Source organism: Oncorhynchus mykiss, chromosome 12 (assembly GCF_013265735.2).
Source record: "Oncorhynchus mykiss isolate Arlee chromosome 12, USDA_OmykA_1.1, whole genome shotgun sequence".
Classification (NCBI taxonomy): Eukaryota; Metazoa; Chordata; class Actinopteri; order Salmoniformes; family Salmonidae; genus Oncorhynchus; species Oncorhynchus mykiss.
This window is the reverse complement of record NC_048576.1, coordinates 78,568,808-78,594,924: the sequence shown is the minus strand read 5'-3', so window position 1 is coordinate 78,594,924 and position 26,117 is coordinate 78,568,808. Positions and strand designations below refer to the sequence as shown.

General features: G+C 41.4%; 1 protein-coding gene and 1 long non-coding RNA gene across 5 annotated transcripts; both read left to right on the top strand.

Moving 5' to 3' along the window:
* Window positions 1-377: 377 nt before the first annotated feature.
* On the top strand, window positions 378-10,740 carry cygb (cytoglobin). Of its 3 annotated transcripts, none has more exons than XM_036936674.1 (4): window positions 378-522; window positions 2,759-2,918; window positions 9,492-9,723; window positions 9,811-10,740. In XM_036936674.1, exons 2-4 carry the CDS (start codon window positions 2,776-2,778, stop codon window positions 9,967-9,969), a joined length of 534 nt encoding a protein of 177 aa, XP_036792569.1. In that variant the 5' UTR covers window positions 378-522; window positions 2,759-2,775; the 3' UTR covers window positions 9,970-10,740.
* Window positions 10,741-13,000: 2,260 nt separating this feature from the next.
* Window positions 13,001-18,130, top strand: LOC110538515. Of its 2 annotated transcripts, none has more exons than XR_002475765.2 (4): window positions 13,001-13,432; window positions 15,083-15,624; window positions 15,725-15,768; window positions 17,903-18,130. It is a non-coding gene; the product is annotated as an uncharacterized LOC110538515 (long non-coding RNA). The 2 variants fall into 2 exon arrangements; XR_002475767.2 differs by having other exon boundaries at window positions 13,005-13,432; window positions 15,083-15,191.
* The last annotated feature ends 7,987 nt before the right edge of the window (window positions 18,131-26,117 follow it).

The window sequence follows — 26,117 nt, the reverse complement described above, 5'->3', positions numbered from 1 at the left end:
TTTTGACTGAATGAGTTGAAAAGATCAGGAGCTTGCAGGGATTTGTAGTCTTGTATGATGTCTACTTTGATGCTAATGAGCTTTTTTGATTATTTGAGAATAAATAGAGCTGAATATGTTGATAAAACTCAGAGAGAGATTTTTATGGTTATCAAAACATCATGCCAATGTAAGCCTACACAGCCCTTATTTTAAGTGTTTCTAAAATCCCCTATGGAAAAAAACAAATAGTGTAAAAATGATTGGAACCATTTCCCTGTTGATCACTACGTTCACTACGTTCAACTCCACTGTGGGGCTCTATTAGGTTAGGGGGTGAAAAAACAGACTGCTGCAACCTGATTGGCTGAACGCGATACACAACATCCGGGATTAACATTTAGCCACTCTAACAGGGCGGTGGGAAAAGTTTTTTTTATAAGAAAAGTACGCATATTTTCCCAATTTTTTCCACCTTCTCTCCATTAAATAAAGCTAATGAGGAAGGTGACGCCTATGCAGCCTTAATGGAGAATGTTTCAGGTACAAAAAGGTCCACTACGGATATGAATTTATTGCCGGCTGCATACAATGCATTTGGAAGGTAAAATGAAATGATTCAATATCGCCATCTGCCGAACTTTGTGCTTGAAGTCAAGAGTTTAGTTGAACATCTGATTTGCTTCTTGCAACAATCATCATGCTGATGTGATGCACTACTGCTGTGTTGACAGGACATCTCTGATCTATCTATCCTACAAAGGATACCCAAAAACAATACATTAATGTTTTCCTTTAGGCTATCTATAAAATAAGCATGGAAACATTTTAGCACCTGTGATGTCTATGTGTGTGTGTGGTGTGTGTGTGTGTGGTTCCTATTCATTTGGTTTCGTCTTGCAATTGCTCAAAATAACCTCAAGAGGTCAACAACTATCAAGTTGTAATCAGACCCGTAAGTCAATCTAAGTAACACAATAAAAAAATGCCTATCAAAATCCGTCACCTCCTAAGGTTGATGTCAGCTAGAGATCTGTTTATTTTTCATTGGATGTGTCTCAATCCACCGCATTTGCCTATGTCGCACTTCCGCATCTGCAGTGAAAGGTGACCAAGCTAGAGCGGTGTTTGTCAGACTATTCTCACAAAATTGTATATAGATTCCAAACGGTTTGGCCTTGAAAACAATTATAACCCCTCTATGAGAAGATGAGACTCTCATGAACACGATGGTGTTCTCAAACATTTTGGGCGATCTGCCAACTTCTGTCTGTAGCGTCCAAACAGTTTGGGCTACACACTAATATGCCAGGACATAAGGAGAAAGATAAGTGCTGTAGCAAAGATATTTTTTATGTGAAACACTTTGCAAGCCGTGTCTTGTGAGTGTAAGCTAATGCCTACTGAAAATCCTGGAAGATCATTAACATCATGTGGAAAGCAGTCCAGTGTACCCAATTCACAATATCAAGTACAGAGTCACAGTGGCACATGCTTCCGCTTGCACTGCTCACCGCTTGACTAACCTATTCCCCATATATTTTTAATTGACAAGACAACGTCCACACCCAGCAAACCCTCCCTTAATCCTTGGGTATGTGTTCAAGTTCACACTACTTTATTGAGATGACAAATTCCTTTAAGTTTATATCTTGCAAAACATCGATCCCTCTTATATGAGAAAGTACAAATGAAAAACTGTCCTCTCTATGGACATCTTTCATGTTTTACATAGATTTCCTTGATGGAGAAGTTTAGAATAACTCTTACAGGAATTGGACCTCACAAAGCAAGGTGTTGAACATATATCAGCTCAAGCTTGTAACCCTTATACGATAGTGATTTTTTGACTCCCATGTAACCTACTTTCTGCTTACACATCCAATCCACAAGTCTCTTGTTGATTAGGTCCCCAACCCCCTCTGTTGTTACTGTATCTATTATTACCAAACCACAAGGACGGAAAGAAGGAGATTGTGAGATAATAAGGTAACTTCTACGCCAATGTCAAAGCACAATCTCAAAAGAAAAAGGAGGATCAAACTTAATTCATAACAAGACATGTCTGGAAATAACACTGCTAACAGTAAACAAGCCATGAATTGTCGAGGTTTGTACATGTGCAACTTGATACTTCAGGGAGTGTACCTGTGGACAACAGAAATACAATTATAGTTACTGATATGATCTTTCCTTTATATAGAGGAAAACTAAACCAACAAAAGACTGCTCCATTCTAGCATACCTTCATCTTTTGAGCAATGCCCTTTATCTGTGCTCATATGAGAGCAAACAGAACATTTTGTTTAATGCAGATCATTTTCACAATGCCCTAAAAATCTTAATGCTTTTCCTCTCAATATCCCCTCCCAAACACACACACACACACACACACTCACACACAAACATGAAGCATTTCACTACACCCACAATAACATCTGCTGAACATGTGTATGTGACCAATACAATTTGATTTGATGAACACACAAAAATAGAAAATAGGCAAGTACCAATTTGGGTGGGGTGGGAGAGGGGAGAGAAAGAGAGAGAGGGGGGAGAGGTGTGTGGCTCCTCCTCACTCTGTGTGTGCTCTCTTCCTCTCGCTTTTTAGTGTGTTCCTCATTCACTCACTCAGAAAAGGTTGTGAGAGGGTCTCTCAGCAAGAGAAGGGTAATAAAAAAAAGGGGATTGTTTGAACAGAGAGACTGTGTAAACAAAGGAAACTGGGTTGTGTTCTTGGGGACTCTTATCACCTGTCTACAACACACCACTCCTGCAGCATTATAGGACTCCTGGATGGAGAGGCAGCAGGGAGAGGTAACGGCAGATCGCCTGGAGCGCCTAGATCCGCTCTGTGACTCAGAGAGAGAGATGATCAAGGACACCTGGGCCAAAGTCTACCAGAACTGTGATGATGTTGGGGTGGCCATTCTCATCAGGTAAACTTTACCTATACTCTCTTTCCCTTGTTTCTTGCCTATAACATCTTGAAATTGTCAGTCTAGAGACACTGAAAAACTTGCCTAGGTGCACCCATTTCCATTTGGGGAGTTATGGAGGGCTGATGACAGAAGAGCTGTAACTTACTGAATGCTGGCTGTTTCAACACAGCACACACAGCACACATTGCTGAACAATATAACAAACACACACACACACACACACACACACACACACACACACACACACACACACACACACACACACAGAGAGCTGGTGATTGCAGTCCCCTGACCAGTGGCAACAGCTTCTGCCACCACAGGGAGCAAAACTCTCAGCAGGTTCTTGTTATCATAGGGATGTTCAGGGCCTCAACCAAGGCTGATTTTAGAACCAGTCTAAAGTTTGCTTCTCCTTAATTATTACATTGACAACATGGAAATTGCACATGGCTCCTTATCTTGCTCACTGGTTGTTTTACCAAATTGTGTTGCAATAGTTGAGTGTAATAAATAACAATGTTCTTGCAACCTAGATTACAATCTCTCAGTGACCCTTGCATGATCCCCACTATAAATGAAGGGAACTGAAAGTAATTTTAACAACGTGTGAAGATTGTAACATGACGATTGACTTGACTTGCATGCTCTCAGTCTGTTAGAGAGAGCGCCATCACTCATATCTGAGCTATTGCATCTCAAATTGTCTCCCTTCCTATCAGTTGGCAGAATCAGAGGGGAAAGGGTGCTGCTCAATCCATCTTGCTGCTTATTCCAAACTGACATATTTGGCTCTGCAGGTGCTCCCTCTCTGAGGGCAGATCATGTTTCACATATCTGCAGACCAGGGATTTCTGACCTGACTCACTGAACCCTCACAGGGACGTCTCTGTCTAATCCCTCATTGAGCCCTGTGAAGATCAGTGATCAGGGACACTCCCTCCATTCATCATTACATAGTGGACAGGAGGTCATTATACTGTATCAAACCATTAAAAGGCAGATAGCTTTGGGTATACTACCGTCCATGACTTACTGTATATATATTACAGCAGACAAGCAGTAGCTAACCTCTGTGACCATTTGTGATGAGCAAGGTCTTTGTAGTGGTGATTTTTGCACCATGAGACAGCATTGCCCCTCACGAGTCAATAACTATGTACCAAGAGAGTTTTCAATTGATGTTTTTCGCAGACTTCTATTTACCACCACAAACTGATGCTGGGACTAAGACCTCACTCAATGAGCTGTATAGGACCATAAGAAAACTAGAAAATGCACATCCAGAGGCTCCTAGTGGCTGGTTATTTTGATACAGGAAAACTGAAATCCGTCTTACCTCATTTCTACCAGCAGATCTTTATTAGAATTAAAAAAAAATTAAAAGCTACAGAACTGTTTCACTGGCACAGACTGGAATATGTTCCAGGACTCATCTGATGACATTGATGAGTTTATCACATCAGTCTCTGGATTACAGGCAATATCTGCACTGAGCTAAAGGCTATAGCTGCCGCTTACAGGACTAAGAATCCTACTACACCGGCTCTGTTGCTCGTCGGAGGTGGCAGGGTTTGCAAACTATCACGGATTACAAAGGGAAACCCAGCCACGAGCAACCCAGTGACGCAAGCCCACCAGACGAGCTAAATCCCTTCAGTGCTCACTTCAAGGCAAGCAACACTGAACCATGCCTGAGAGCACCAGCTGTTCCAGATGACTGTGCGATCACTCTCTCCATAGCCGATGTGAGTAAAAACTTTAAACAGGTTAACATTCACAAGGTCACATGACGGATTACCAGGACGTGTACTCAGCGCAAGCGCTGACCAGCTGGCAAGTGTCTTCACTGACATTTTGAACCTCTCCCTGAAACAGTCTGTAATACCTACATGTTTCAAGCAGACCACCATAGTCCCTGTGCACAAGAATGCCAAGGTAACCTGTGTAAATGACTAGCACTCACATCTGTAGCCCTGAAATGCATTGAAAGGCTGGTCATGGCTCACATCCACACCATCATCCCAGACACCCTGGACCGACTCAAATTCGCATACCTCCCCAACAGATCCACAGATGACGCAACCTCTATTGCCCTTTCCCACTTGGAAAAAAGGAACACTTATGTTAGAATGCTGTTCATTTACTATAGCTCAGCGTTCAATACCATAGTGCCCTCCAAGCTCATCACTAAGCTAAGGACCCTGGGACTGAACACCTACCTTTGCAACTGGATCCTTGACTTCCTGCTGGGACATCCCCAGGTGGTGAGGGCAGGCAACAACACATCCGCCACACTGACTCTCAACACAGGGACCCTCAGGGTTGCGTGCTTAGTCCCCTCCTGTACTCCTTGTTCACCCATGACTGCGTGGCCGTGCACAACTCCAACACCATCATTAAGTTTGCAGAAGTCACACTATTGAGAGCATCTTGACTGGCTGCACACCACTTGGTATGGCAACTACTTGGCATCCGACCACAAGGCACTACAGAGGGTAGTGCGGACAGCCAAGTACATCACTGGTGCTGAGCTCCCAGCCATCAAGTACCTCTATACTAGGCTGTGTCAAAGGAAGTCCATAAAAATTGTCTAAGACTCCAGCCACCGAAGTCATAAACTGTTCTCTCTGCTGCCGCACGACAAGCGGTACCAATGCACATATTCTGGAACCAGCAGGACGCTGAACAACTTCCACCCCAAGCCATAAATCTGCTAAATAGTTAGTTAAATAGTTAAAAGGACATCATCTTGGTCATAAATTGCAATGCTTTCATTTGATGCAATACTTTAATACCTGTACTTAAATATCTTAAGCCTCAAATTGCTCTGGGGCATTCCAAATGCCTGTAGTATTACATGGTGACATGGAACACTTACAAGGAGCAAACTTTAGCTGTCAAGGGGTCTTTGAATCTTTGGCATCTTTGGAGATTTGAAGGCATGTTCAAGTATAATGTTAAACCTCAAACCTCAACTGTTCTCTCTCTCTCTCTCTGTCAGTTTAATACTAAAAGCTATGCTTGGTTAATTTATCTATCTAAATAACTAAAATATCCCATGTGAAATACCCATAGCTCTCTGAAAGTGTCAGGGATGCATCTCATTGTAACACATTCCAGGGTATAAATATGTAGTTGCATTTGCATTTATCAAATACCTATACAATTTCCACTCAGGGCAAGTATGTCACATTTAGAACAGCCGGTCAACTATCTCAGAAATGAGCCCTATCCCAGAGTAGGATTAACAGGCTGATGATTATAAAACACAAATTAGGCTATTTATATGCAGCCACCATAGATCAAGGGAGAGATTAAACACCACTGTCTTCACTATTTATGAGTGAAACAGAGGATCTGGCTTTACAATTGAAAGTCATTGCATAGACCCTCCATTTTAAGCAGAAGAAAATGAGACACCCCCTCCTCTGTCTTCCTTGTCTGCTTTCTCCCAATACTTGATTTCACAGGTGAAGGTAGTGGAAGCCATGTGCTTTCATCAAAACACAATGGCTTCCCCATAAAGCTTCCATTTTCTGTTATGGGTTTCAAAAGGATAGAGGTATGGGACATCTGGAAAAGATACACACAGACAGCTGTATTGTATCTTTCCTGGTCACCGTAGGCTGTAGTTTATTGCTCAATACTATTCTCTTTCACAATGTGTTCGTTTTTTCCACAAAGATAACCTATTTCATCATTGGAGTTATTCTGTTTTTATATGGTAGAGAATTAGATGTGTGGTACGTAAGGTATATATATATATATATATGTCTTATCCTAATACATTGTTTGGGTGTTTACAAGAGCTGACAGGAATACATAAATACTGTAGCACAACAATGTTGAACATGAGTGTGGGTGTAGGTGCATCCGGCCAAACCAACCATATGGTATATCCCTGTGATGTAGAGCTAATTGTCTCCAACCCCGACAGTAACACAGTGAGAGGGAAGCAGCAGATGAAGTCACTGCTGCCTGAGTACACACAGCCATTCTGACCGTTTATTTCAGTGTGTAATTACACAAGCAACCAACTAACCATCTCAATTTCATTAGCGCACTTCACTGTTGGTCTGCTAATCCTATGGCCAGACATGGAGATGATGAAACACTAGCTTTGTGAGTTTTAGGGGAGAGCTGTGCAGTTTGTATACATTCACTGTCAGCCACTGAGACCAGACATCAGGGACCACATTGGAAACAAGTGGAATCGTTATACCGTATATCGCCTGGGTTGTACCCAGTGCATCTTTTTTCCAAATAAATAAATCACCTGGACCAACATGTCTCCAAGACTCAGGAAAACATAGCAGTAGCCACCGAAATGACAGGATGTACATAGACCACAATTCTATCCTCCAGATTCCTGCTTACAAGCAAAAATTAAAGCAGGAAGCACCAGTGACTAGGTCTATAAAAAAAGTGGTCTGGTGAAGCAGATGCTAAACTACAGGATTATTTTGCTATCACAGACTGGAACATGTTCCGGGATTCTTCCGATGGCATTGAGGAGTACACCACATCAGTCACTGGCTTTATCAATAAGTGCATCTCGGATGTCGTCCCCACAGTGACTGTACGTACATACCCCAACCAAAAGCCATGGATAACAGGCAACATTCGCACTGAGCTAAAGGGTAGAGCTGCCGCTTTCAAGGTGCGGGATTCTAACCCGGAAGCTTACAAGAAATCCTGCAATGCCCTGCGACGAGCCATCAAACAGGAAAAGCGTCAATACAGGTGTAACGCCCGGGGTGTAGTGGGTGAGAAGTCAGGCGCAGGAAGCAGAGAGTTCAGGGTAGTGCTATATCGTTTAATGCACAAAAACCGCCGAGCGCCACCCGAACAGGAAGGGTAGCCACCTTCGGTAGGAGTCGTGACAACAGGGCTAAGATTGAATCGTTCTACACCGGCTCCGACGCTCGTCTTATGTGGCAGGGCTTGCAAACTATTACAGACTACAAAACGAAGCACAGCCGTGAGCTGCACAGTGACACGAGCCTACAAGATGAGCTAAATCACTTATATGCTCGCTTCGAGGCAAGCAACACTGAGGCATGCAGCTGTACCGGACGATTGTGTGATCACGCTCTCCGTAGCAGATGTGAGTAAGAGGTGTAAACAGGTCAACATACACAAGGCTGCGGGGCCAGATGGATTACCAGGACGTGTGCTCCGGGCATGTGCTGACCAACTGGCAGGTGTCTTCACTGACATTTTCAACATGTCCCTGATTGAGTCTGTAATAACAACATGTTTCAAGCAGACCACCACAGACCCTGTGCCCAAGAACACAAAGGTAACCTGCCTAAATGACTACAGACCCATAGCACTCACGTCCGTAGCCATGGAGTACTTTGAAAGGTTGGCTCACATCAACATCATTATCCCAGAAACCCTAGACCCACTCCAATTTGCATACCGCCTAAACAGATCCACAGATGTTGCAATCTCTATTGCACTCCACACTGCCCTTTCCCACCTGGACAAAAGAACACTTATGTGAGAATGCTATTAATTGACTACAGCTCAGCGTTCAACACCATAGTACCCTCAAAGCTCATCACTAAGCTAAGGATCCTGGGACTAAACATCTCCGTCTGCAACTGAATCCTTGACTTCCTGAAGGGCCGCCCCCAGGTGGTGAGGGTAGGTAGCAACACATCGGCCACACAGGTCCGCAACACTGGAGCTCCACAGGGGTGCGTGCTCAGTCCCCTCCTCTACTCCCTGTTCACCCACAACTGCATGGCCAGGCACGACTCCAACACCATCATTAAGTTTGCAGACGACACAACAGTGGTAGGCCTGATCACCGACAATGACGAGACAGCCTATAGGGAGGAGGTCAGAGACCTGGCCGGGTGGTGCCAGAATAACAACCTATCCCTCAATGTAACTAAGACTAAGGAGATGATTGTGGACTACAGGAAAAGGAGGACCGAGCACGCCCCCATTCTCATCGACGGGGCTGTAGTAGTGGAGCAGGTTGAGAGCATCAAATTCCTTGGTGTCCACATCAACAACAAACTAGAATGGACCAAACACACCAAGACAGTCGGGAGGAGGGCACGGCAAAGCCTATTCCCCCTCAGGAAACTAAAAAGATTTGGCATGGGTCCTGAGATCCTCAAAAGGTTCTACAGCTGCAACATCAATTGCCTGGTACAGCAATTGTTCGGCCTCTGACCACGAGGCACTATATAGGGTAGTGCGTACGGCCCACTACATCACTGGGGCTAAGCTGCCTGCAATCCAGGACCTCTACACCAGGCGGAGTCAGAGGAAGGCCCTCTAACTCAGGTTTTTTGTTAACTGACAAACATTTCTTCTGCCTTATCAGCTAGAAGAAATGTGTGTTTTTACAAACACTGTTATCATGTATTTGTATAGCACATGCTTGTGCTCAGGCCATGGTTGAGTAAATGAAGCATAACCTGTACAGAACCTGGACAGTGGTTAAACATTAAAAGGGAAAACATGCCCTGCAGCTGTGTCAATACGCTCCAACTATGTTTACTTATAATATCTCACTGGGCCAAGTAATGCACCTCCTTTCTTCTACAGGCTCTTTGTGAACTTCCCCTCCTCCAAGCAGTACTTTAGCCAGTTCCAACAGGTGGAGGACCCTGGGGAACTGGAGAGGAGTGCCCAGCTCAGGAAGCACTCACGCAGGGTTATGAACGCCATCAACACCCTGGTGGAGAACCTCCATGACGGGGACAAGATGGTGTCTGTTCTGAAGCTGGTGGGCAAGGCCCATGCACTCAGACACAATGTGGAGCCTGTCTACTTCAAGGTGAGGAAGAACCAGGCAACATGTTTACGCATAACCATTACCCACAGGCACACCAAAGCAAATGTATTCCCTCTCTCTCTTTCTCAGATCCTGTGTGGGGTGATTCTGGAGGTGCTGGTTGCAGACTTTCCTGATTACATCACTCCAGAGGTGGCAGTGGCGTGGACCAAACTGCTGGATGCCATCTACTGGCACGTGAAAGGCGTGTATGAGGAGGTGGGCTGGGCCTCCAGCTCTGCTGTGTGAACCATCTGTCTGGGTCAAAGTTGCAGTCAGTGACTACTGTGGACTCCCGGAGACTGACTACTACTGGGCCTTGGCTTAGGAGGAGGACGATCTACTTCTGACCATTCAAGGGAAGAAATGTATCTTTCCAGAGCTCATAGAATCTTCCTATGTATCATCATGGCTCCATCCCTGTATCTTTCCCATGCCCCACTGTGGGGTGTGTTCTTCTGATGGACTCTCTTATGAACGATGGGGTGGTGGTTTGTGCTGACTTTGGTTGGAATGTGTGTGAATGGACATATGTGTGTATGCATTTATGTTTGAGGTAGAGAATAAGCCCTACACAGACTTGGATGTCTCTTCAGCTACATTGCCATGAGATTATGTTGAAGATTGAGGATTGGCAGACATAAGAACTGTATTATGTCATAGAGACAGTCTAAACGTACACTCTCATACACATTTTTATCTTTACACCAAAAACAGATATACAGGGGAGAGAATGTCTTCTGCTAATCACTCAGTTGTTAACCTGCTTTGTGCCTTTCTTTATTTCTGACACTGACATCAAGATCTTTGTTCATTTCATGTGATGCTTTGTTGGTGTTTCCTGCGCAGTATATTGTATTTCAGAATCCGTCACCCTTCAGAATCAGATCCACCTCACTGTCTCACAAAATGAGAAATAACTTGTGAGGTGTGGTGTCCACATTTAAGCAATGTAAATGATTTTTTTAATCAATCCCTGTATCTGCATAATAACATAATAAACCAAAACAATGATATCTATAATGGAAATCATGACAAGCATATTATTCTTAATCCCTTGTTTTTCACTGTGAGGTATTAGCACTCTCTTTCCTCCTGCTATGGCCTAGTCCCTGTGAGTCAGCAGTCCTAACGATAGGTGGATTAGCAGGAGGCCTAAAGGTATTTATACCTCCCATGTCACGAGACACTCAGTGTTGCTCGGTTCTGAATCCTACCACCTCTCCCTGCACATCATTGATTGTTGTGGGAACACAAGTGCACATGTGGCCTTTCACGCCAGCATCAATAAAGACTTGTGTACCATATGTGCTCCCCCATACCAACCTACTGTATATAGATATCATTACACAATAGAAGGTGCAGTAACAATACATTAGTATAATGAGTCTGGATTACTCCATGACTTCTATGAAGGTAGCGATATGTTATTTACATACAGTGCCTTGCGAAAGTATTCGGCCCCCTTGAACTTTGCGACCTTTTGCCACATTTCAGGCTTCAAACATAAAGATATAAAACTGTATTTTTTTGTGAAGAATCAACAACAAGTGGGACACAATCATGAAGTGGAACGACATTTATTGGATATTTCAAACTTTTTTAACAAATCAAAAACTGAAAAATTGGGCGTGCAAAATTATTCAGCCCCTTTACTTTCAGTGCAGCAAACGCTCTCCAGAAGTTCAGTGAGGATCTCTGAATGATCCAATGTTGACCTAAATGACTAATGATGATAAATACAATCCACCTGTGTGTAATCAAGTCTCCGTATAAATGCACCTGCACTGTGATAGTCTCAGAGGTCCGTTAAAAGCGCAGAGAGCATCATGAAGAACAAGGAACACACCAGGCAGGTCCGAGATACTGTTGTGAAGAAGTTTAAAGCCGGATTTGGATACAAAAAGATTTCCCAAGCTTTAAACATCCCAAGGAGCACTGTGCAAGCGATAATATTGAAATGGAAGGAGTATCAGACCACTGCAAATCTACCAAGACCTGGCCGTCCCTCTAAACTTTCAGCTCATACAAGGAGAAGACTGATCAGAGATGCAGCCAAGAGGCCCATGATCACTCTGGATGAACTGCAGAGATCTACAGCTGAGGTGGGAGACTCTGTCCATAGGACAACAATCAGTCGTATATTGCACAAATCTGGCCTTTATGGAAGAGTGGCAAGAAGAAAGCCATTTCTTAAAGATATCCATAAAAGATAAAAGATTGCCACAAGCCACCTGGGAGACACACCAAACATGTGGAAGAAGGTGCTCTGGTCAGATGAAACCAAAATTGAACTTTTTGGCAACAATGCAAAACGTTATGTTTGGCGTAAAAGCAACACAGCTGAACACACCATCCCCACTGTCAAACATGGTGGTGGCAGCATCATGGTTTGGGCCTGCTTTTCTTCAGCAGGGACAGGGAAGATGGTTAAAATTGATGGGAAGATGGATGGAGCCAAATACAGGACCATTCTGGAAGAGAACCTGATGGAGTCTGCAAAAGACCTGAGACTGGGACGGAGATTTGTCTTCCAACAAGACAATGATCCAAAACATAAAGCAAAATCTACAATGGAATGGTTCAAAAATAAACATGTCCAGGTGTTAGAATGGCCAAGTCAAAGTCCAGACCTGAATCCAATCGAGAATCTGTGGAAAGAACTGAAAACTGCTGTTCACAAATGCTTTCCATCCAACGTCACTGAGCTCGAGCTGTTTTGCAAGGAGGAATGGGAAAAAATGTCAGTCTCTCGATGTGCAAAACTGATAGAGACATACCCCAAGCGACTTACAGCTGTAATCGCAGCAAAAGGTGGCGCTACAAAGTATTAACTTAAGGGGGCTGAATAATTTTACACGCCCAATTTTTCAGTTTTTGATTTGTTAAAAAGTTTGAAATATCCAATAAATGTCGTTCCACTTCATGAGTGTGTCCCACTTGTTGTTGATTCTTCACAAAAAAATACAGTTTTATATCTTTATGTTTGAAGCCTGAAATGTGGCAAAAGGTCGCAAAGTTCAAGGGGGCCGAATATTTTCGCAAGGCACTGTATATGCTGAATCTGATACTGAAAACAATGACATGAACATGAACACACACAAACATTAAGACAGCTACGCTTTGTCCCCAAAATGGAAGCTTAATCTAGGTTTTCATTACATAAATTATTTTACACAAGATCAAGTTCAAGTAAACTCAAGTGTATGCATTCTTTGTTTAATATAAGCTACACAATCTACTCTGTCAAAGCCCTGAGACATTACACAATAAAGACAAAACACTCATTATGACGTTAAGCATGAGAGTATGCTACTACAGCAAAATCAGGGTCCATGACAGCCCTGCAGCGCTAGTTCAACCCACACCACATGAATGGCCACAGCACATAGTGCCCCTGTAAAGCTATACTAGTGGCGATGGAGGATTAAAAGGTTGAGCTCAGACCACAAACACTACTTTCTGTTCACCTCCTGCCCCTGCAACAGGGCCTTCCCCTGATCTGAGCTAATCCAACAGGCTAATCTTGCCACTAGCTTGAGAGCCACAGGAATCATTCTACTCTCCCTCAATGGGAGGAATAGTCCCAGTGTTCTAACCCAGCTGCAGTCCCAAAACGGGATACATGTGATAGGACCATGTGCACCACTACAATGGTCCTCACCACTATTGCTGTCATCCTATACAGAAAGTTCTCAAACCGAGTCGAACCGTAAGTACTCTTGTTTTTACTCTTTCTCATCCTCTGCCTCTTGCTCTGGTCACGTTCACTTCTTGAGGGAAAACCTAGTTGATAATACACAGAGCCACATGTATCTGGTCACATGTACAGGTAAGGTTGACAGATTTTGTGAAATGTATCTTGGTTGGTTCGATATTTTATTTTTTATAGTTTTTGGTTGCTTTGTACTTACCTCTTATGTCACGGTGTTATGTCACACAGTGCATCAGAACTGTTAACGGTAGTGTATTTTGATACTGCCATGGAATTCTCTCATGGGATTAGTGTACTGTTTGTAAGTGTTCTCATGCCCTTCATAGAACATTACAGCAAATGTCTCAATAGCACTGAATGTTAATTATTTGAACAGATATCTAATTACCAATCAAACATGAAATCAAACATTGATCAAAATGTGATTACTCTAAGGGGCAATCATCTAAATGCTAGATAAATTATGCTATATCACTGAAACTATCCTGAAATTCATAGCTTGTCTTCCTCAAATAATACACAATCTTGATCTAACATCAAGTGGAAAGTTTCCAGGTTAGCGCTGCGGCTGCAACCTGGACTCAGGGGTAGGCGTAACATAGTAAACAAAAATCTTTGACACTCACATTAGAATGATATGCACGTTTGGTATGGTATGTATTAATTTGTGGTGCTAAGTAGTTGCAAAGTTGTTAATTACCTAAAATGCTAAAGTTGTCCATGATGAAATTCGAACACGCAACCTTTGGGTTGGTAGACATTCATGTTATACCTCCCTCCTTAAATAATCTTCTGTCTTATGTAACCACACAAAACGCAACATATCATACTAATTTGAGTGTCCCGGACAGAGTGACTATATATTAACAAAATTGCATCTAATGTAAGGATGAATAAAGAAAAATGCATCTGAGCTCTTGAGCAGAGGGCTGCTAGTTGACTCTCAGCCCCCTTGGCTCTGCATGACCACTCACACGGCAACGGCAAATAATGTCATGTGGCTGCAGCAACATATCAAGCTCAAAAGCATGGACACATATTCATTATCTGATTATATCAGATTAGGATTCATAGTTGTATCAGTCTTACTGACAAGTCAAGGATTGTAATGAAGCTGCAATATATGCTAACTTTAACAACACTGGATTTGTTACGAATTCCAATTTGTTGTGGCTAATGTTAGCTAGGTGGCTAACCTAATGTTAGCTAGGTGGCTAACCTAATGTTAGCTAGGCTAGGGGTTAAGGTTAGGGGTTAAGGTTAGGGTTAAGGTTAGGGTTAATCTTGGGGTTAGGAGTTGGGTTAAAGGATTATGGTTGAGGTTAGCTAATATGCTAAGTAGTTGCAAAGTAGCTAAAAAGTAGTAAGTAGTTGCAAATTAGCTAAAATGCTAAAATTGTCCATGATGAGATTCAAACACGCAACCTTTGAGTTGCTAGACGTTCGCATTATACAGCCCTCCTTTCATTTTTTTGCCTTCAGTAACCTGCTGTATTATGTAACCATACCAAACATAACATACAGTATTATACTAATTTGAATGTCTCAGACAGAGTGACTATATATTAACAAATTTTATCAGTCTTACTGGCAAGTCAAGAATTATAATGAAGCTTCAATATGTGCTAACATCATCTCCCATTTCAGGCACAATGTTGATGATGCCAATGAGGTGCCCTACATGAAGAGCAATGGAGTCGACCCTAAGAAATAACAACCCTCACAGCAGATGTAGCTCTAGTCTACAGTCTACATGGTACATAAAAGTAGCCTACAGAAGTGAATGCTGTCTGATATTTCAAGATGTGGAAAGGAATGCAAGAGGAGGAGAGGAAGAGAGAGGGAGGGAAAATGGAACATGTGGCAGAAGTAGAGATGCATGAAGTGAGAAGATGTATGCCCGTTCCACATTTAGCTTTCAAGTACTCACCACTATGCTGCTCCCACTAAATAATTTAGTGGCAGAACAACAATCCATCAGCTCTGTGGAAGGTTATTATAAATGCATTACCTCCCCAAGCCTACCAGTTCAATGGAGTCGTGCAGGGCCTCATAAATATGGGTCAATAAAGGCACACACAAAAGACTCAGGATGAATGAAATAGGCTTTATTGTTTTAGTGGGAACTTTCACCCTACCTGTGCGTAGAAGCTCTCAGATCTGAGGCGGGTCTTTTCAAATGAAGAGACGTGAGTTTATTCATTTATTCATAGCATGATATCTCCCTAAATGATTAATGTCCCCCGCATGTAAGCTTTAATGCACCATCTTTTCTCTCTTTTCTTCCAGACACGAACTGAAGACAGGTCTTCACCTTAATGGCTACAAATCGGGTGAGTTCTCTCAATGGCTGCATTCTATGTCTCAAACTTAAACACCAGAAATGGAAAAGTACTACTGAATTACTACTCATTACTACTACCTGAGATCTACACAAAACCTACTGGTTTTACTACTTGATTGCTATTGAGATGTGTAGTAACCCAGTAGTGATTTATGTAGTAATTTAAGTAGTAATGAGTGATCCATTGAGACGTTTCACTACTGGTGAACACTACATATTTCCTATTCAAGTCAATATATAATTATTCCTTGATGACTACTGAGCTTTTGGGTATCTGCTACTTAAACTTCTTCGGGATCGGTGTCCACAGGACAGTTGAGCTAACATAGGCTAATGCGATTAGCATGAGGTTGTAAGTAACAAGAACATTTCCCAGGACATAGACATATCTGATATTGTCAGAAATCTTAAATTCTTGTTAATCTAACTGCACTGTCCAGTTTACAGTAGCTATTACAGTGAAATAGTGCCACACTATTGTTTGAGGAGAGTGCACAGTTTTATTATTTATTAATAAACAATTTAGGCACATTTGGGCAGTCTTGATCCAAAATGTTTACATAAATACAATGGTTCATTGGATTCGTCTAAAACTTTGCCCATACACTGCTGCCATCTAGTTGCCAAAATCTAAATTGCACCTGGGATGGAATAATACATTATTGCCTTTCTCTTGCATTTCAAAGATGATGGTACCAGATCTAATGTGTTACATTCTCCTATATTCCTTTCACATTTCCACAAACTTCAAAGTGTTTCCTTTCAAGAATATGCATATCCTTGCTTCAGGGCCTGAACTACAGGCAGTTAGTTTTGGGTATGTCATTTAAGGTGAAAATTGAAAAAAAGGGTCCGATCCTTAAGAGGTTTTTAACTATCTTCAGATCCTCTTTTTTTGTGGCAGCCACATTTCTCCACCACGTAATCTTTTAGAAAATAAAGACAAGCAACAGAGACAACAAAATATAAGCCATTATCAATAATTTGCTGTCAGAGATCATAAGACAACACAGAAAAACATTTGCATACAAACACACATACTTATTAGCTAGCATGACGAAAAGAGAGGCTACATAGCTACATTCCAATGGGGCTAGCAAACAACTAGGCTAAACACAACACTGTTTTGGCTAGCATTCTTTTTGATGTGGTAAAAAGTTATTTAAACTGCTAAACAACAACATGAAACTATTCAGAAAACATAAACAAGAGTTAAACTTATAGATGGTGCCAGCATAAAGGCTATGAAAGACAGGATGGAGAAGGATGGAAGATGATTACATTCGGAATTGTCAAAAACAGTAGCTAGCCAACAACATCCAACTACTTCCTGTTTTGCCTTCATCTGCGGTTGCGAAAAGCCTGTGTAATCTGGCAATAGTTTTGAAATTACTTATTTCCTACCAACATCAAGTAGTAAAAACTATACCTGATTACTATTGAAAACCCTGTGTGGAAAAGCTGTAGAATTTTGACTACATATTTACAACCTGCAACATGTAGTAAAAAGCTCTACCTGATTACTACTGTAATAACTACTGTTTTCATGCTGAACACTACAAAACTCTACTTGTGTATCTTGAGTCGTGCATAATCTACACAATCCTTACAAGTCTCTACATAGTCACTACTGCACGAATAGGTTTTGTGTAACAATTCAGTAGTACTTTTTCATGAGGGCTAATTTAACCAGTGGTGTAAAGTATTTACAGTAAGTAAAAAATACTTTAAAGTTTTGGGGTATCTGTACTTAATTTGTAAATTATGTCTGAGTGGCGGAGTGTGCCTCTGGCTGTCAAAAAATAATACTAATAATAAGGAAATCGTGTCGTCTGGTTTGCTTAATATAAGGAATTTGATGTATTTTTACTTTTACTCAAGTATGACAAGTATACTTTTTCCACCACTGTACTTAAGTACATTTAAAACCAGATACTTTTAGACTTTTACTCTCAAGCAGTATTTTACTGAGTGTCTCACTTTTACTTGAGTCAATTTCAATGAAGGTATCTTTACTTTTACTCAAGTATGATAATTGAATAGTTTTCCACCTCTGAATATACCACTGCTGAGTGAAGCTCCTTGCTAACATGTTAACTCCTGTGCTTTGGGTATTTTTCCAGTCTAGTTTGACAGGCAAACATCCTATAACCTAAACCCCAAAATGGATATGTTACAGACAACAGCAGCAGCTCCATCTCAGTCATCTAGAATTGATGCAGCTGGCGCCATTGTCTCTCCAGTGTTCAGAGACTGTGCATTGCCATGTGAAAAGCATCTGGAATTAATAACAGGCCAGGGCAGGCCAGCACAACAAGATTTTTTTTTTAAATTTTTTAATCTTCAATCCCCATCTGTCCTGCAGATCCCTCTAAAGTTAGAGGAGTCCCAGGAAGCATCCCTCCTCCTTCTTGAGGCAGGAGAATTCCATTTCTGGGAATGAAACCTCAACCAATAACATCTTGGTGGAGCTGAATCTACAGTACAACATCTTGGTTTATTATGGGTTTCTTGTTTTGTACAGTTGGACGTTTTCTTAAGGCTTAAAGTAGGCCAATGGTCAATGTAAAACTGTTGGAAAGTGTTCTGTGCCTCAACAAACAGTTGTTGTTTTTTATTGTCATTTTTTGTCTTTGAGCAAATAGGGCTGTACAGATTTGTGTCCATTGAGTAAATTATAATGGCTTTTAAAGAAGAGGCAAAACTTTAAAATGATGCACTTTAAATGGTAGGATGTTTTTGGTAATCTTTCACGTTCCTAAAGTGACCTAAATCTTGTTTTGACTGAAACAAGGAGCTTTGGATAAGCAATATATTTCAAAAGAATCGCTTGAACCCATAAATATTTGACCAAATGTCAGAGAACATAAATGTCTTGTAGTGAAGATGTGTGTGCCGTGGCTACTAAATCTAAAGAGCAATGGAGAGAGGCCTCTGTTTTGTACCTCTATGTCAACCCTCTCCAGTCACAATGCATTGCTATGTGATGAAAGAAAGCATGCAATGAATCACCTCTTCCCCTACACCTTTAGCATCCCGTTGGTCCCATTGAAGGAGCAACAGTCAGAAAGAGGTGTGTTACTAGTCTGCCTATGTTCAAAACACAGCTCCAACTTTACTTTACATTTTTAAAAGCAGCTAGGTGTCACCTTAGTAAACGTCTGCTTTGAGTCAGAGCTTGGTGATGATGGTGGTTACTGGTAGGACGGTTTGTTACAGTATCGACTTTCCTTTGACATGTCATCTTACAACCTGCTTCTTCTCTCTAAAGCAAAAAGTATGTCTGTTCTTTGCTCTCCCCACCTGATCAAATAAAGAGATTGGAAAAATGTATTTAGTTTGTACGTACTTTTATGGCCTTGGTTTTAATTTTCCCTTGTTGTAGAATACCTACTCCCAAATGTTGCATTGTATGTACTGCATGATGACCATTACTGTATTACCACTTATAAGAGACCCTTCAACATGTAACATACACAGTCTGAGATATTGAATCTGTTCATGCTTGTTTTTTTAACCACTCCAAACAAGAAGAATTAAGCAGATACCTCAGCAAGACGTCACCTGACCTCATAAGGATAAAACAGTGATCATTCCACTCCACAGTATTAATCCACAAACGTGAGCAGGTAAATATAGCTTTGCCGCTGACACAACAGCCTTGTGTTATTTACTTCCAATCTCACCAGCCGTCAACATGACAGTGGTTACTATCAAATCATTAGACTGACAAATGACCCCACAAATTGATTGAAGGACATTGAAAAAGGTCCATAAAGAAGCCAAACGAGTCGTGTTTTGGAAGACGCACGTCTCTCGACCTTCGCCTCTCCCGAGTCCATACGGGTGCTGCAGCGATGGGAAAAGACGAACTACCAATTAGATACCACAAAATTGGAGAGAAGAATGGGTAAAAAAAAAACAAAAAAAAAACAACAAGAAGCCAAACGAAAACACCTATGGTGTTACAGGCAACACAATATTAGCAAAGATAATAACACCAGTTTCATGACAATGGCAAGATGTTCCTGAATAAATAGTTTGCAAATGCAGACTTTGGGAGAGGGTATTTTTTTATTTTACCTTTATTTAACTAGGCAAGTCAGTTAAGAACAAATTCTTATTTTCAATGACGGCATTGAAAATAAGGTATAGAATAAGGTATAGAAGACTTTCATTACCTCTGGGGGGGGGGGGTTGTTACTGCCCCACTAGACACACTCTAGTTGAATCAACATTGTTTCCATGTTACTTCAATGAAATTACGTTGAACCAACCGCCACACCAGCAGTCACGAGTCATGACCACAGTCAAATTCCACGTGACTTTTGAGGTATATAGGCTTCTCCAAAACTGCTTGCTGATGGTCATTAGCAGCCTACCAAACTTGCTAACAGCCAGTCGTTAATGGCCTGGTACTCAGCGCTCTGTTGTCCCACTAATCACTCTGGCATCAATGCAAATGCGATTGAAAATCAAATCAAACACTTCATGAGAGCCCTGCCATTCAGAATTTGAGCGGAATATATTGTGTTCATATAAGCCCATGTTGAACAACATTTCTACAGGCTATGCTTTGAAAAAAGAGTTTTGATGGCCTATATTAAAAAGAGGAGGATCCCATAAGCTTTCTATAGGCGAGGCCTACTACACTGTACAAAAATATAAATATAACAAATGTTTTGGTCCCATGTCTCATGAGCTGAAATAAAAGATCCCAGAAATGTTCCATATTCACAAAAAGCTTATTTCTCTCAAATGTTGTGCACAAATTTGTTTACATCTCTGTTAGTGAGCATTTCTCCTTGGCCAAGATAATCCATCCATCTGACAGGTGTGGCATATCTGGAAGCTGATTAAACAGCATGATCATTACACAGGTGCACCTTGTGCTGGGGACAATAAAAGGGCACTCTAAAATGTGCAGTTTTGCCACACAACCGAATGCCACAAATGTCTCAAGTTTTCCAGGAACGTGCAATTGGCATACTAACTGCAGGAATGTCCACAAGAGCCCTTGCCAGAGAATTGAATGATAATTTCTCTACCATAAGCTGCCTCCAATGTCGTTTTAGAGAATTTGGCTGTACGTCCAACTGGCCTCACAACTGCAGACCACGTGCATCGTGTCGTGTGGGCAAGCGGTTTGCCGATGTCAACGTTGTGAACAGAGTGCCTATGGTATGGGCAGGCATAAGCTACAGACGACGAATACAATTGCATTTTATTGATGGCATTTTAATGCACAGAGATACTGTACCGTGATGAGATCCTGAGGCCCATTGTCATGCCATTCATCTGCCGCCATCACCTCATGTTTCAGCATGATATGCTTGGGGTCATTGTCCATTTGGAAGACCCATTTGCGACCAAGCTTTAACTTCCTGACTGATGTCTTGAGATGTTGCTTCAATATATCCACATAATTTTACTTAATCATGATAACATCTATTTTGTGAAGTGCACGAGTCCCTCCTGCAGCAAAGCACCCCCACAACATGATGCTGCTTTACGGTTGGGATGGTGTTCTTCAGCTTGCAATCCTCCCCCTTTTTCCTCCTAACATAATGAGGGTCATTATGGCCAAACAGTTCTATTTTTGTTTCATCAGACCAGAGGACATTTTTCCAAAAAGTACGATCTTTGTCCCCATGTGCAGTTGCAAACCAGTCTGGCTTTTTTATGGCGGTTTTGGAGCAGTGGCTTCTTCCTTGCTGAGAGGCCTTTCAGGTTATGTTGATATAGGACTCGTTTTACTGTGCATATAGATAATTTTGTACCTGTTTCCTCCAGCATCTTTACAAGGTCCTTTGCTGTTGTTCTGGGATTGATTTGCACTTTTCGCACCAAAGTACGTCCATCTCTAGGAGACAAAACGTGTCTCCTTCCTGAGCGGTATGAAGGCTGCATGGTCCCTTGGTGTTATATTGGCGTACTATTGTTTGTACAGATGAACGTGGTACCTTCAGGCGTTTGGAAATTGCTCCCAAGGGTGAACCAGACTTGTGGAGGCCAAACAAACAAAAATCCAGAGGTCTTGGCTGATTTCTTTTGATTTTCCTATGATGTCAAGCAAAGGTAGGCATTGAAATAAATCCACAGGTACACCTCCAATTGATTCAAAGTACAGTTCTCATTCTCGGAATGGAAACGTTGTTTGCAAAGTTCACAACCTCCTACACTTGTGAGAAACAAGTTAATGTAGGAAAGTGCCCATTTGGCAATGTCTGATTTCTGATTGTCTTAATTTACGTTACGTTGCAGCCTTAATCTAAAATAGATTAAAATCCTTTTTTCCTCATCAATCTACACACAATACCCCATAATGACAAAGCAAAAATAGGTTTTTAGAAAAATGGAAATAACACATTTACGTAAGTATTTAGAACCTTTACTCAGTACTTTGTTGAAGCTCCTTTGGCAGCAATTACAGCCTTGAGCCTTCTTGGGTATGACGCTACAAGCTTGGCACATCTGTATATGGGGAGTTTCTCCCATTCTTCTCTACAGATCCTCTTAAGCTCTGTCAGGTTGGATGAGGAACATCGCTGCACAGCTATTTTCAGGTCTTTCCAGAGATGTTTGACCAGGTTCAAGTCCGGGCTCTTGTGTGGCCCCTCAAGGACATTCAGAGACTTGTCCCGAAGCCACTCCTGCATTGTTTTGGCTCTGTGCTTAGGGTAGTTGTCTTGTTGGAAGGTGAACATTCACCCTGAGGTCCTGAGCGCTCAGGAGCAGGTTTTCATCAAGGATCTCTTTGTATTTTGCTCTGTTAATCTTTCCCTCGATCCTGACTAGTCTCCCAGTCCCTGCAGCTGAAAAACACCACCATGCTTCACCGCAGGGATGGTGCCAGGTTTCCTCCAGACATGATGCTTGGCATTCATTTCATCAGACCAGAGAATATTGTTTCTCATGGTCTGAGAGTCTTTAGGTGCCTTTCAGCAAACTCCAAGTGGGCCTTTTACTGAGGAATGGCTTCCGTCTGGCCACTCTACCATAAAGGCCTGATTGGGTGAGTGCTGCAGAGATGGTTATCCTTCTGGAAGTTTCTCCCATCTCTCATGCTCTGTCAGAGTGACGGAGCATGAGGTTCTTGATCAAGTTGATGTTTTGATACAACGTGGCACTTCACTAGTAAGATTATATAGAAAGGGAGGCAGACAGTCGGAATAGAGAGATGAATGTGATTGAAAGAAACAGAATTTTCATCAAGATATTTTCTGCTGTCTTTATTTGTTGGCTTTAGGCCTCTGTATTTTACTTAGTTGTGTTTTACTTAGTTGACATGGTAGGTCTACTGCTGCGTTGGGCTATAGGCTATCTCTGAGTTCTATGCACTAATTTCTCTAGCCGCCAGTGGACCACAGTGTATCAATTTGCCCATATTTTAACTTTTAGATTTTACTTCAGATTTTATGATTAACCACGTGAGAATGGGTTTGAATAAATAAAACGTCATTATTGAAATGAAACTGTTAGACAAAAATGCGCATATAAAAATAATCATAACTTGTCACGCAGATCGGTAGAAATGGTAGGATAAATTGTAAGCTTCCCCAAACTTGAAACTCAGGAGCTGCTAATGGTCTTTACTATAACACCCATAAAAACAATTATGAACGCGCAAGCACATGCACGCACACACAGGATGTCCCGTGAAAAAACGTGCCCACCTATGAAAATCAAAGGTCCGTCCAACGGATTAATTCTGGCAACGGCCCTGGTGTGCAGTCTAAAGAAACAGTGCATGCATTTTTTTGCGACTTGTATCCTAGCCCATAGGCTTATATGTTTTGATAATGTTTGTATCACACCTAAAGTGTCCAAATAACCCCTGGAACAGGGTTGGAGAGCCCATAGCCTACAGAGCTTGGTGAAACTTGTATTCTTATAAACCCAGTCATTGCGCAATCTCATCTGAAAACAGAGTTTTGACTGGCCACTAATTATGTTATATGCTTTAGGAAAACAGCTAACTTCCTGCATTTCAACACGGTTTGCCATGGGGCAGAGAGATCTGCAGTTTTATAATGCTATTCTACATATCTTTTCATGAGTCTGAGAAAAATGTACAGTTAAGTTAATTTTCTGCTACTCTTCACATTTTGCCATGATGCGGAGAGAAAATGTTGCAGTTTTAAAGTGAAAATCTCACTTTTAAAAGTTCATATTCTGTAAGCTCATACCCAGATAATGTTGTTGACTCATCCTATACTCATATTGGTGACCAAAGCATGAATTTGAGAAAAAAACACCCCACCTCCAACTTGTATCTCAAACAGACCATTTAAAAATGCTTGCTATTTCCTCAGAGGATGATGTCATTCTCCTGAGGATAAACTGGCCAATCAGCGGTCTTTATTTAACTAGGCAAGTCAGTTGAGAACAAATTCTTATTTACAGTGACGGCCTAGGAACAGTGGGTTAACTGCCTTGTTCAGGGGCAGAATGACAGATTTTTACCTTGTCAGCTCAGGGATTCAATCTAGCAACCTTTCGGTTACTGGCCCAATGCTCTAACCACTAGCCTACCTGGTCTACTCGCATTAATATTTTTAATGGCTGGTGCCCACACCATTCTGTTGTTGGGGTTACACACACACACACACACACACCACACACACACACACACACGGCGAGACCCAGATGCAGATGGTTGGAGTCTTAATGTTTATTGATCCAAAAAGTGGTAGGCAAGAGAATGGTCATGGACAGGCAAAAGGTCAAAAACAGTTCAGAGTCCAGGAGGTACAGAGTGGAAGGCAGGCTCGAAGTCAAGGCAGACAGAATGGTCAGGCAGGTGGGTAAAGAGTCCAGAAATAGGCAAGCGTCAAAACCAGGAGGACTAGCAAAAAGAATAGAGCAGGCAAGCGACCAGGAAAAACACACTAGTTAACTTGGACATATAACACGAACTGGCACAGAGAGACAGGAAACACAGGGATAAACACACTGGGGAAAACAAGTGACACCTGGAGGGGGTGGAGACAATCACAAGGACAGGTGAAACAGATCAGGTTGTGACAGAAAAGCTGCTTTTTAACATACATAATAATTAAAAAAATGATTTCACTCATATTGTAATTAATTATAGGTCATATTTCATAGAAATCTGGAAACACTGGACAGTTACTTTAAAGGTCAACTTTGGACAAAACCACAAATATGATGGCTTTAAATGGTACAAAATATGAATGAGATATTTGGCTACAGAAGTGCCATTTCTTACCAATCTCTACAATTTCTGTGCAAAAACAAATCCTGTGAAATGACCTCAACACATACTGGAGGAGTTACTGGCTAGCTAAGCTAATCAACTAGCTACGTCGGCTACAGAGCGCATGACCAGAATGACAAATCGATGAACCACCAAAAGCGAGACGGAAAAGCTGCTTTTAACATACTTAATTAAAAAAAAAAGTTTTACATTATAATTAATGTTTGAAAATTGAGAAAGAGGAGTTTGACTGTTTTTTGTGCCCAAAGTCAACCTTTAAAGTTAATTTCCTACATTTTGCCATTGCTTATGACGTGTTCATATGCTACCTGCGGGGTCCCAACTAAAAAACTAAAAACATTTAAAGTAATTATTGACCTGTTCTGAATATTGGAGTCGCATCATGCAGCCTTAGAATGTATTAGAAATCCAAACATATAGCTTAAGATTTGTATCACAACTAAAGTTGCATAAATAATTAAGCATATAGGAAGGCCTGTTTCTAATGATCACTTTGTTAACTGTGCTCAATACAGAATAACTGTATGTGCGCACTCCCTCTGAAACCGTTTTGGAAAAATATATTTTATATTTTATTCAGCTATATTCAATTCAATTGTATTCCTCTTACTATAAAATAATATAAAATAATGCCATAGGAATTATAAGCTAATCTTGTCCGCTAAATGAACTAGTGTAGCCTACAGTCATATTGCATAGCCAGATCAGGGCCTAACATAAGGGCCTAAATCAACAATGGACTAAAGAAACAAATACCAAAAGATGGTTTTTGGGTGGAGTTTTCCTTTAATTCATCTGTTCGTGCCACTGAGATTTTGTTGGGTATAGTTTTTACAGTCCATCACCACCACTGACTGAATGATTAGCTATGTAGACCCATTAACAATGTTGTTATATAATCATTTACTTCGCTTATATACACCAATACTGACCTGCAATTAAACAAAAAGTATTTAGCTAGATAAAAGCAATATTTGTTATTCTATATTCTGCTATTATGTACAATAATAACAGATATTTTGAAATGTTCTAACCTGAAACGCCACCTGGTGGGGACCAAACATAATGTTTACCAATAATTCACTGGTAAACAGGGA

Coding starts and splice junctions, on each gene's coding strand:
- cygb (XM_036936674.1), top strand. CDS start 2,776: ATGGAGAGGCAGCAGGGAGAGGTAACGGCAGATCGCCTGGAGCGCCTA. Junction 2,919..9,491: donor GGGGTGGCCATTCTCATCAG/GTAAACTTTACC, acceptor TTTCTTCTACAG/GCTCTTTGTGAACTTCCCCT. Junction 9,724..9,810: donor TGGAGCCTGTCTACTTCAAG/GTGAGGAAGAAC, acceptor TCTCTTTCTCAG/ATCCTGTGTGGGGTGATTCT.